Source organism: Clytia hemisphaerica, unplaced genomic scaffold, assembly GCF_902728285.1.
Source record: "Clytia hemisphaerica strain Z4C2 unplaced genomic scaffold, Clytia hemisphaerica genome assembly, whole genome shotgun sequence".
NCBI classification, from domain to species: domain Eukaryota; kingdom Metazoa; phylum Cnidaria; class Hydrozoa; order Leptothecata; family Clytiidae; genus Clytia; species Clytia hemisphaerica.
Genome location: NW_027103734.1, coordinates 1,165,192 through 1,177,471, shown reverse-complemented (window position 1 = coordinate 1,177,471; position 12,280 = coordinate 1,165,192). Strand labels below are relative to the sequence as shown.

At 35.1% G+C, this 12,280-nt stretch overlaps 2 protein-coding genes across 2 annotated transcripts; both read right to left on the bottom strand.

Annotated features, from left to right (window-relative positions):
* Window positions 1-606: 606 nt before the first annotated feature.
* LOC136805080 (dynein regulatory complex subunit 3-like) lies at window positions 607-10,689 on the bottom strand. The gene is made up of 10 exons (XM_067061644.1): window positions 10,509-10,689; window positions 9,925-10,041; window positions 9,607-9,773; window positions 8,991-9,257; window positions 7,900-8,187; window positions 3,941-4,072; window positions 2,988-3,058; window positions 2,702-2,825; window positions 1,957-2,034; window positions 607-1,083 (listed from the first exon to the last, which is right to left on the bottom strand). Exons 1-10 carry the CDS (start codon window positions 10,666-10,668, stop codon window positions 919-921), a joined length of 1,569 nt encoding a protein of 522 aa, XP_066917745.1. The 5' UTR covers window positions 10,669-10,689; the 3' UTR covers window positions 607-918.
* Window positions 10,690-10,845: 156 nt separating this feature from the next.
* On the bottom strand, window positions 10,846-11,955 carry LOC136805079 (autophagy protein 5-like). Its single transcript, XM_067061643.1, has one exon. It carries the CDS (start codon window positions 11,896-11,898, stop codon window positions 11,077-11,079), a length of 822 nt encoding a protein of 273 aa, XP_066917744.1. The 5' UTR covers window positions 11,899-11,955; the 3' UTR covers window positions 10,846-11,076.
* Window positions 11,956-12,280: the final 325 nt, after the last annotated feature.

Sequence of the window (12,280 nt, the reverse complement as noted above, 5' to 3'; positions counted from 1 at the left end):
TCTATAATCATGCTTTACGTCCATTCCGACTGACACTTGTACACGACTGAACGCAAAAACAACTCAGATGCATCCTGTCGCATCAAGACTTCCTGTAAACTGAGTTTAACAAGCCTTCATTCTCTTACAACAACATTCAAGTTCAACTGAAAAATAAAAACAGGACATTAAAAAAAAACACATCAAACTATTTCACGATTATTCGTCCCTTTATAGATGTTTTTGATATGATCGGATATATGTTGACTTCAAAAAAAGGTTATCATCCCGTCCAATCTCTCACTATCTACCTACAGGTCTGTTTCGGATATATCTTTAATTTGCGACCTTTTTATTCATCAAAAAGAAGTACTGGGACGTTTTAACAGGATTGACGACACTGTAAGGGAAAGATAACTTCAGGCAAAACAATTCTTCCTGATCATTATCAAAAGAAAGACAATCTCGTTAAAATCATTTAAAAGAAGATTTATTTTGAAGGTCCCTCTCATTCGAATTCAAATTTTCAGGCAAATGTCTGTCATAAGTTTCCAAATAAAAGTTCAACATTGCTTTAATGGGACAACGCCGTTTGAAGGATGAGAAAATTCGTAGCCACCATCTTAATCATTCATGACTTTTCAAAAATAATTTATTTGCATTTCACCCAACAAAAAAATAAAATAATTTTACACTCTTAAAAATAATATATTAAAAAATTATCACCAAAATTATTTTGAACATTATTTTTCAACCAAACTTTATATATTATATAGTTTACAATATTTACAGATTTTCAGTTAAAAATGATAAAAATGTGTTGCCTCTTCAGTACTATGATAGTAGTTCCCTTATCAGTTGTTCTGGGACTCTTTTGTAAGGGTCTCTGGATTTAATTGTTATTTTAACAAAATTTGTTCTTTGTTTTACTATTAAGTCTCACAGTCCAAGACTGTTCTCGAAGTTTTCTATCTCATCGCGGTAATGATCAAGCAGTGTGTTGATTTCGTTGACGCGCGTTCGATTGCGTTTGATTTCGTCCGCGTGGATCATTTCGATTAGAGTTTGAACACGTGTGTTAGAACGCGTCACAATATCATCTTCCTGTAATAAAAAACCTTAGCATTTCTCTATATACATCTCATCTGAAGGTGTGGTATAAATTTTCTTGGAAAAATAACATAATTTCATCTGATATGAGGTTTTAACACATGTTTAATCAATAAAACTCACAGCATATCTTCTAACTAACTAAACTGATAACAATCGACTAAAATCGAGCAGATACGCTCATCACGGAACAAAATGACAATCTTGCAAACTTAAAGCCCATTTACATCATATCGGAAGCTTTAAAACCCCGAGATATAAATAATTTAAACAACACAATACAACAAAGAATTATGTTATTAAAAAAAATCAATGAAACGTCTGTAAATTTAGTGATTGAAAAAAATTGGAAAAAAAAGAGAATTCATTTCAATGAAAAATCTACTTTTAAAATTCTCGAGCTTCCAAAATCTTAATAAAATAATAAGTTTTGAGAGTTTTAGTAACAGAACTAGATGATTAGTGCAGCAATTCAAGTGACCATTATCATAACAAAAGCGAATTTTAATGTAAATTTATTAGCTCTCTATTATGAAGATGTTAGATCCACTGACCCTGGTGGACCAAGCTATACCCAACATATTTGATCGGAGTTTTTTTCAACGTCGTACCCAAAAGATCCCGTTGTAGTGTTAAAACGTTGCCTAACGACAAACTGCGCTACACCACTAGTGTGCAAGTAACATCTAGCGCCCACAATGTGGGTACCGTTTCAAAAGAACTCCGATCAAAATATTTTGCTTGACCGGGATGAAGAAGCCTCCAAGGTCTATATTATAAAGTTCAGTGATTAGAACAAGCGAGTAGAAGTGTAAGAGCTGATTTGTCTGTAAGAACTATCTAATATAAAAGGAAAAAATAAGGTACCTTGTTATCGATACGAAAAGTGTGAGCGTCGTGTGAAGCAGATACGGCGTTTACTATCGTGTCTTTGTCCACAAATAACTGAAAAGAAAGGAATGTGACAAAAATGGAAGATTTGTCCGTCGCTTCATTTCGACAGTGTGATTGGTTTGTAGTTAAAAAAATAAAATGTGTCAAATGTAATTAAATCCGGTGAGGCGATGGACTTAAGTACAAGTAATTTATATTGGTGAAATAAATGAAATAAATGAAATAGATTTTAGTTTAGTTTTTCCCAGGACTTTCTGTTCTATCGTATAGATCAGAACACGTATTTTGAGAAAAACGAACATATTCCAGAAGCAGCCGGTGGAGAGATTTTTTAGAAATATGTGTTCTTATCTTTTATAGGAAAAACCGTTTGCCAAGATAAAACTTGTAAGATATTTGTTTTTATCCACGAAAGACGTGTTCTGAAAATTTCCAGGGTTACTTAGCAGCAAGATTACATCAATTTTCTCTTGATTATACCCCTTTTTCCTTAAAAGATGTGTTCTGTAGCTTTCTAGGGTTACCTAGACAACAAGAACACGTTAGATGACATTGATTATACCCCTGTCTCGTCAGAACATATCATCATTTCTAGCTGATTAATTTTCGAAGATCCGATCAGAACAGATCAAAATTTCTACCTGAAACATACTCTCAGAACACATCAGGAAAAAAGGTCGCCTCGCCGGCTGCTTTCGATATTCGTGTTCAGACTTACCACACGAACATCATCGTTCATTTCTTCTTCAAGTTCATTCTTCATCAACTTTTCGAGTGTGACCACTGCTATATCGGACAGCTTTTCATGATGGTTACTCTCTAATGTACGCAACTGTGAAATTCTATGCCAAGGAACGAGTAGTTAAGGAAAGATTTGATACGTGATTAAGTTACATTATTACCGAAATGTATTACAAAAGTATACAACAGATACATGAATCACTATTGTTGAGGGTTATTCAAAAGAAGCCTTCTGTTATCACAGAAAAATGAAGAAAAGATACAATTCTTGAACATTCTCCACAAAACTTCCAACTAAATCAGCCATGTTTCTTTCAAAGTCTTTGATCGATTCCTAAAAAATGTTTAACCAAAAACAATTTATATATAACCGAAATCATTGCTTAAAATGTAAAACACGATACGCTTCTCTTTTGTAAGGACGGGGATAGCGAAAAAGGAGGTCGTTTAAGAAAAGCTTTATCATCTTTCTGTCCACAACTAGGTGTAGTTGTCTTAAATTCTGTGCTTTTGAAGAATGAGTCATAACACCTGAAATTATCCAATTTTGAAAGCACAAAACACTTTGGGGACCGAAGTTTTTTACTAAGTTGGGGAATGGGAATATGGCCCGTTCTACTATGAAAATTGAGCTTTAAAAAATGCCATTATATCTAACAGTCACCCTGGTGTGTACATGATAGAATGCGAATGTGGTAAAAGATATGTTGGCGAGACCGGGTTAAAGATATCCACACGTGTCAGCCAACACAAAAAGAACGTTGAAGATGAAAAATGGGACATTTCGGGTATAACTAACCATGCTAAAGACTGTACCCAAGAACTTAATTGGAACGAAGCTAGGCTTTTAAAGACTGAAGAGAACAAATTTGATAGAAAAGTGCGAGAAGCATTGGAAATCCAATTCCGTCAGACGGCGCCACATAGTGACCATGGTCTTAATTTAGACGATGGTCAGTATGTGACATCTAAGTTTTGGAAGCCAATGCTCTCGCACATTAGGGAGAAGACACTACATTGACTTTTTTGACGTCAAAAAAGTCAAGGTAGCGCCTTCAACCGTTTGTATTGTTCAGACCTGACGAAGACCTGCACCAAGCAGGTCGAAATATTGTTTACACGAAAAATATATACAGATTGACCATTAAAATGTTATTTAAAAGCCATTATATCGTATTTTAAGCAGTGCTTTACGTAAAGAAAGTTAAGGAGAAACCTCTAACTGATCGACGAGTTGCATTTCGAGTCCCATCAGAATATCCCACAATGCAGTGATGGAATCTGATAGTTCGGCGATTCGTTTTTCAGCTGTCTCTTGATCTGTGCAATTCACCAGCTCCGAAAAAACCTGAAAGGATTGCGGTTCATTTTGACACGGTAAGCCGTTCTAGAATTTTAGGTTCAAAACAAACTATAAAAGTTTATTCTCTACTAAGTTAATTATCTACATTTTCCCCATTAATGATAAAACACTCGTGAAAATCTTTCCAACACAATACCGCTATCTAATTCGGATTATTCCTTTTTTTTAAGTTTTTGCTGAAATTATTATTGAATTACATACTTTAAGAGAACGTATATACTTACTTAGAGAGTTTTAAATATTCAGCTCCAAAAATCTTTTCTTCAAAAAATTGAATTCCGTCACGCGTTGCATTTTATGGTTAACAACTACAGATATCTTATATAAAACATTAGATAGAACTACTCTGTATTTCCCAAGCAACGGCAGGTGAAGCAAAATAATCCGCCATCTTTGCTGAAAGTAGGTCACAGTAGGTCACAGTAGAAACTCTATTGACACTGCGATGACTTCAAAATCTTAAGGATCTCACAAGCCATAGTTTGCTCCCCCCACCAAATTCTTGATTTTTTAAATCTCCCCCTCTCCCCCCCCTATGACTTTTCAGTTTTTTAGTTTCCTCCCTCTTTTTTGCTTTCCCCCCAGAAAATTCTGAAAATATCAGTTCCCCCCATATACCCATATAAATTTCTCAAATTTCAACCTGATACAAACGTAAAATTTTGCTGCAAAAGGAATACTAGACAAAATAGAACAATAATGGGTTAATGTAAACAAACATGCTTAGAAAAGCAGACTTAAAATAAGAGTCTGCTAAATCACGCGCCTTAAGCGCCTCCGCGCCCTTAAATTTTCACGCGCCCTAAATTTTCACGCTCCCTAAAAATTTTACGCGCCCTAAATTTTCACACGCTTTCATATTTTCACGCACCCTAAAATTTTCACGCACCCTAAAAATTTTCAAATTATTTATTTTATTTTATTTCTAAAAAACTTCTTAACAGTATACGATAAGATGATTGGCCCAGCGCTAGCGATAGGGCCTTTCATTTGCAATATTCCGTCCGTCCGTCCGTCCGTTGTCTGTCCGTCCGTTTTGGTAGAAACGGCGCTTAAAACCAGTAGGCGCTTAAAACCAGTAACACACTTTTTAATTTTGCCGTCTGAGAGGAAAAAGCTTGCTAAAGTCGGATACTGGCTATAAAAGATATATTTTCTGATTCCGGCTCCTTCAAAACAATTTTCAAAACAAAACAAGATGGCGGTCGAAGCGAGGAGGTTGATTCATACTTTCTTGAACATTTTCTTTGTTTTAGTGGTCAAGAGACTTTCAAACCAAAGAAATTTTGTAATTGTTTTTCTTTATAAACCTTTTTCAACATTCTGCCATATCTTATAGTCTTTGCTCAAGTTTTCATAAAGTTTTCTGAGTGAAAATTCTACCTTAGATCACTTTCATTTTTAGTTTCTTGTTTTCAAAAAGACTTTATTTTTAGGAAATAATGGCTTCTGATATAGAAATAAATAAACTGAAATGCAGCTGATGTGTAAAATTGAATAAGATTGGAACATTTTTCTTGATGCTACACAAGAAAACAGTCACTTCTGGATCTGTCGCTGTTAACAAAACAACGGTCAGCGACAGTGGGACGTGGTACCGTGAAGTCGGGTAACTTGCATCAGTGGAGACAAACATGCATAGCCCTCAAATGAATGACCTGTCTGGTCATTAAAATACAAAGTTAAATCAAAACAAAAATGGTAGAATAAAGCTGCGAGTAGGGCTGCGTAGTTCATTTGTTTTGAAATTTGAGGGCTATGCATGTTTGCCTCCACTGATGCAAGTTATTACCCGACTTCACGGTATGATTTTCAAACTCAACACATAATTGTTTCAAGTAAACTGATTCTGGAATTTCGTAATGGACACTAAAATGGAGCTCATGTGTAAATTGGAACAAGATTGGAACTTTTTCCATGATGCTACGACGCGTGAAAATGGTTATTTCTGGATCTGTCTCGTTTGACGATGGGTGGCTTGATTTTTCAAACTCGACACAGAATCATTTCAAGTAAGCTGATTTTGAAATTATGTTAATGGAGACTAAAATGCAGCTCGTGTGTAAATTTGAACAAGATTGGGACTGTTTTCATGATTCTACACATATTAAATAAAATGGTCATTTCTGGATCTGTCGTATTAAACGGTCGGTGGCTTAATTTGTCAAACTCTTTCACCGTCTAGTTTTTTAAAGATTATTTTTCTGGTTTACGGTCTGATCCAACTAACATGCCTGCAGGGATATTTCTCCGTGCACCTAATTGGTTAAAAAGCGCCCACTCACTATATTTTTGCGGTTTTTTAAAACATTTTTCTATGGGCGCGCATAATTTATGGAAATTTTCCATCTAGGACATTTTCATTCCAACCCCCCGCTTATCAAGCTTTGAGATTTTTTCCAACCTCCCCCCGCTTATTCCAAACCCCCAAGCTATTAGGTACCAGAGAGTATTCAACCGGTTGGTTAGGAGACCATTCAATAAAATTTCAAGCGTCTAACCAATGAGAAGTACCGCGGTGATATTGAAAAGATTTTTCCTGTCTTCACTTTGACAATCTTTCTAGACTGGCTAGACAGTCAAAATGGTGGTAATACCAAATAACAAAAAAGTTGAAAATTTTGAGCTTTTTTCTTTTGTTGCAAAATACTTACTTGTGCTAAGACAATTTTTAACTTCTGAAGTTTTTGGTGTTTTGTTAGTTAGAAGGTCTTTTTGTATTCACGGATATTCAAAAACATATCGCCTGAAAAAACGCGATATTTTTCCCGGGCCTATCTCTCATAAAGTTTATTTCAAAATATAACGGCGGGTTTTCATCTTACTGTTGAAATTTCCATAATGCAATTATAATCCATCCATTTTATGTATTTCGAGCGCAGAAACGTGAATATCTTTTATTTTGGCTCCACATTTGTTTATAACGTGCGTGGTATATTTAAATAGTCTTCATTCTTGTATTACTTTATAAAAGTCATAAAAAGATCTTTTGATTATAAAAACTAATAATGGCTGCCATACTTTCATTAGGTGTGACTGACTTTAATTGCACGCTTCAGGAAAAAATCTATATAATAATACCCATACGTGTCTGAAGCCTTTTTTTACAGCGTTTAGATTTTTTTCGCTAGCAATTTTAGATTTCCGTATAACTTTTTCCGGGGGATATGTTTTAGATTCGCCTCAATATTTTTAGCCTAAAATTTTATTTTTTTTAATTTTATAATCCTTACCTCCTGATTAGTACCCATGACAAATATAAAATTTAACAATAGAGTGCAGATCCGTTATTTTTCTAAATTTGCTATATTTGGAAAACTTTCAAAGGCACCTCTACATTCTTCAGATATTCAAATGGAGTGGAAGATTATTTTCAAAATTAGAATCAGACTTCACTTTCGAAGACGGCGTGGGACGGCTATATAGCAAAAAGGCGCGTAAAAATGAAGGCGCGTAAAAATTTAGGGCGCGTAAAATTTTTAGGGCGCTTAAAAATTTTAGGGCGCGTGAAAATTTAGGGCGCACAAAATTTTTAGGGCGCGTGAAAATTTAAGGGCGCGGAGGGCGCGGAGGGCGCGGAGGCGCGCGTGATTTAACAGACTCTAAAACAACAATGAAATGAAAAATTAAAACCCTAAATAAAATCCCCCCACCAAATTTGCAAACTATAGCTAAATTGTGACGTCACTCTATTCAAGATGGCGAATTATTTTGATTCAAATAAGGTAGGAAAAGCTTCATCTAGTGTTTCATATAAGATATCTGTGTTAACACAGACTAAAAGATAAGGACCTCGTCAAGTTAGGACATACCTTTCCTTTTTGGCTTTCAAACTCTTGTATAGGTTGAAGACTTTCTTTCAAATTCTGTTGTATGGCATCATTGAGCGCTTGAAAAAAAGAGTCGATCTCCTCTTTTCTCTTAACGCGATCTTTCAAACCAAACTCGAACAGTTTCATACAAACATCGTTGAAAGTTTCTCGGTAGGTTTGTAGTAATTCTTCTACTCCAGGTAATTGTTCAAGCTTGGAAGCTTCAGCATCTTCTTCAAACATGCTTTCAAATAATAAAGATGTGTTCAGATCCTCTACAAAGGCTTCCTGCAAAATATGAAACACATCAGAGTTTGTTTTAGAACTGGCATTGATTCCGCACTTACGGTCGAACTATCCAGAAGTCCACTCGACAATCAAATCACTTTTCTGAGACCTGATTGGTTGATTTGGCTCAATTACATCATAATTTTGAGATTTAACCAATCGGATCGAGTGGGTTGTCGAGCGTACTTTCGTATATCAAACCGCAAGTAAGTTTTAAAACGCCCAAAGATACATTGTGGATTCTATAATTCTAAAAATCGTTGTTAGCTTTTTATACAAAGAATGAAAAGTTACAATAGCGTAATTTTTATAAAACATCGTAAAAAACATCGCATACGAAGATGTTATGAGTTATGATTTTAACGTTTAAATTTTTTTATCATACGGCAGGATTGAACAAAAAGAAAGCCCTTAGGGATTGATATCTGGATCTCAGCTAGATTATATTCTTTTGTTATTAATTTTCTCATGCGAATAGTGAATTTTAATAGACGTTTTCAAATCTCGAGACGATTTGAAAATTCTTTTTTGACGTCGCCTTTGGGACGAAGACGGTAAAGGAAGAGTACAATAGTTTTAAATGATATGAATCCCTCGAGAATTATAACGTCTTTTTTAACAAAAACTTACGACTACATTTCAAATTTGTGCACGTGATATTAAATCTAGATAAATCGGATAAAAATTGCTATTTGATGTTATGATTTACTTCACGTCTTTATTCAAGTCACCGTCCTAGATACTAAAGATCCCTAATTATGAGGTAAAAACGGTATAATGACAAAAAATGACAGACAGTCTACCTTGTGAATGACTCTTTGGGAATCACTTTCTTCTTGTTCGATGCGTTTGTTTTGAACGATAGCTTCATCATGGAGAAGAGCCTCAATAGAATCATGGTAGGCCTCTACTGCTTCATCTCTTTTCACGTCATCAATCAAACGGTAGTTCAGGTAAACAAGTTTCGGTAAGTGGGCGATGGTGTATTTGTAGTACTCGTCTGTCTTACAGAAAGGATTGCCACCCAATGTTAAAGTATTCAGTTTTTCAAACCTTCGTAAATACACAAGCTATGATGGAAAATAAGTAAGTAAGTCTGCGACCACAGTCTCTTTCGATAGCTATCTACCAGAAGGTAGGGGAGGCCGCCAGTCTTTCTCCCTGGATCCTTTTCTTAATTGTTGAGCATCAAGTAGAGAGGCATGAAGTATCATTTTGGGAATCTTTGGTATGAACCGGCTTACTTACTTATTGAAGGAAAATGAGTTGGTGAATACTATGAAAAAACGGATAAACGTCAAAAAATGTAATTTTTGGAATCTAGTGTCTCCACTATCAACAGTCCAGAATTATAACTGTAGCCTAACTTGCTGGTAGAGCAATAAATTCGTTGTGAAAGTAGGGAAGTTATACACTTACATCAGTCAGTGTTCCCAACTGATTGTTTCCCAGTGAAAGAATTTGAAGTTCGGTCAAAGTATCCATGTTGCCAACTGTAGTAATTTTATTGTTGTAGAATGTCAAATCACGTAACTTGGTCAGTTGATCTAGCCCTTCGATCACTTCAATATTGTTAAATGATAGGTCTACGAAAAATGAGGGTAAACTCATGTAACACCAAGACTGCAGCTAAACTTTTGTACACAGTTGAAGGGTCACATAAGTATCAGAACTATAATAAATCCTTATATAACTATAATCTATTTTCTATTTCAAACATTTAAAAACAGTGCTTACCTAGCCATTGCAAGTTGACCAGTGACCCAAGGCCGTCAATTTTTTCAATGAAATTATTATCCAATTGAAGTTTCACCAACTTTGTGAATTGCCATAAGTTGTCAATCTTTAGAATGTCTAAAGTAAATGATTCCATTGCATTTCACAAAAAAATACAAAACAAGTACTCTCGGGTACCTAATAGCCGGGGGGTTTGGAATAAGCAGGGGGGTTGGAAAAACTCTCAAAAATTAATAAGCGGGGGGGTTGGGATAAAAATGCCCTGGGTGGAAAATTTCCGAAAAGGAGGCTAATACAGCAGAATTAGGACAAAAGAGGGAACTTTCAAAAAATATTTCCCAAAAATCAATAAGCGGGGGGAGGGGGGTTGGAATAAGAATGTCCTGGGTGGAAAATTTTCGAAAAATTAATTAGCGGGCCCCCTCCCCCGGCTATTAAGTACCCGAGAGTAGTATAAAACATTTAAAATGATTTGTTAATTTTAAAGATTGGTCCTAATCCATTAACTAAACACAGCTCGTGCGAGTTATGATACAAAATGATGCGAATCAACTTTTAATCCAAAACATGATGAAAGGACTTACTCTTGAAATCCAACCTTAACTCTGACACGTCTTTGAAATCGATGCCTTCCTTCTTTGCGATTTTCCCAGCTTCACTTTTTGGACCTTGCTCTTCGACAGATAATTTGAGCAATAATTCGTCAATGACCGAAGGTTCTATAGCATCATACACTCGACTCATTTTTTTTATTATATATACATCGCTAGTGAGAAAGACAAACACAAATTATACAATGAATCAAGAGAAAAAAGTGCTAGCAATCCCACTTGTGTTCCTTTTTTTAAACTTCTAACAATATCATAAATTCAAATAAATTTTCAAGGTTGATGCCTGAGAGGTACCAAATAAAAAGACATATATTTGATATCGAAGAATTTTTTATAAGAAAAAAGGTAATTTTAATGTTATTTACAAAAATATAAAATAGATTTAATTCATAAATTTCAAAAGCCCTATTATAGCATTACAAAAAATAGCAGAAAACATTTTAACCTTGCCTATTTTAACTCGAGATGATGCTTAATAGAAAAGATAACAAAAAAATTACAGTAAGAATGCATTTTATTTTATGACAAATCAACGACAAAATCAAGCTTGTAAAACGATAATATGTAAGAAATTATCGGGGTAACTCAAATGTTCACTCATCCATTGGACAGGTGTCACCAGAGGTGGTGTCAAACCTTGAACCAAAATTTTCCATCCATGAGCCAATTCTGTTTTGTTGTTTTCGTTTGCCATCACGTAGGGAATACAATGATGAAGCAGTTCACCAAAAGTATGAAGTTCAGATTGATCTGATACTGTTTTGAATAGCTTCTGCAACATTGTACCATCTGATAAATGAATACGCAGCGGGACGTAACGAAATGGTTCACTATTGACCCTTTCCATCAGCCTTTTGTTGACAGACCAGAATTGATCAAACTTATCATTGGAAAGACCAAGCCATAATTGTTTGTGATCATTTTTCTTCATACTATTCATGACATAAGAACGGTGCTTTAAACTATCTGCTTCCTTGACTGCTGACATATAATTGGCCTCTACAGTTTCACGCCCATCACATTTCAAAATCTCTTTTTCTGGGAATCTCTTAAAATGAACAGTAATGTTCCAGGGAAGTGTTTCTGGACCATAAAGGTCAAATAAAGCTCCGATGGGAAGATGCCATTTTAAAGGTTGGCCATCAAACTCAAGCCACATGTCATCAATATTGTCTTGGTTGCTAGCCTTTTGGAAATGACGAAAAACCTTGTCAGTCACAAGGGGAAAATAGGTCATACGTGGAACTAAAAGATAGCATGGCTCTGGTGGTTCAACTGTTGTGACGTCATCAGGGCTGAGGCTAAAACATACAGGAAGTCTCCCTTCCCATATTTCTCGTAAAACCTCTTTATCATCTGCCATTTTCTAGATTGATTTAATATACTAAAATGAAGATGGATAAATGAAAAACAATGAAAAGTTTGCTCAAAAACCATAAATTCAAACAGATCTTTAGGAGGAAAAATTTCAAACATTATCAGTATTATCGGACCAGTGATATTCGAATTTAGAAGTTTATTACGATTCAATAGATTCATCTAGCATCATCAGACAAGGTGAAAGATGTCTTCTCCACTAGTGGCAGCTAAACCTTCTTTATTATATAAATGTAGTTTCCGAACAAGGTGTGAATCTTAAAATAAACTTCTCTCCACACTTTCTCCGCTCCTTATATCACGACTTACTAGTTCTATTCTATTGAATTATCACATAATACATTACGTACATTTTCGTGATTTGATAC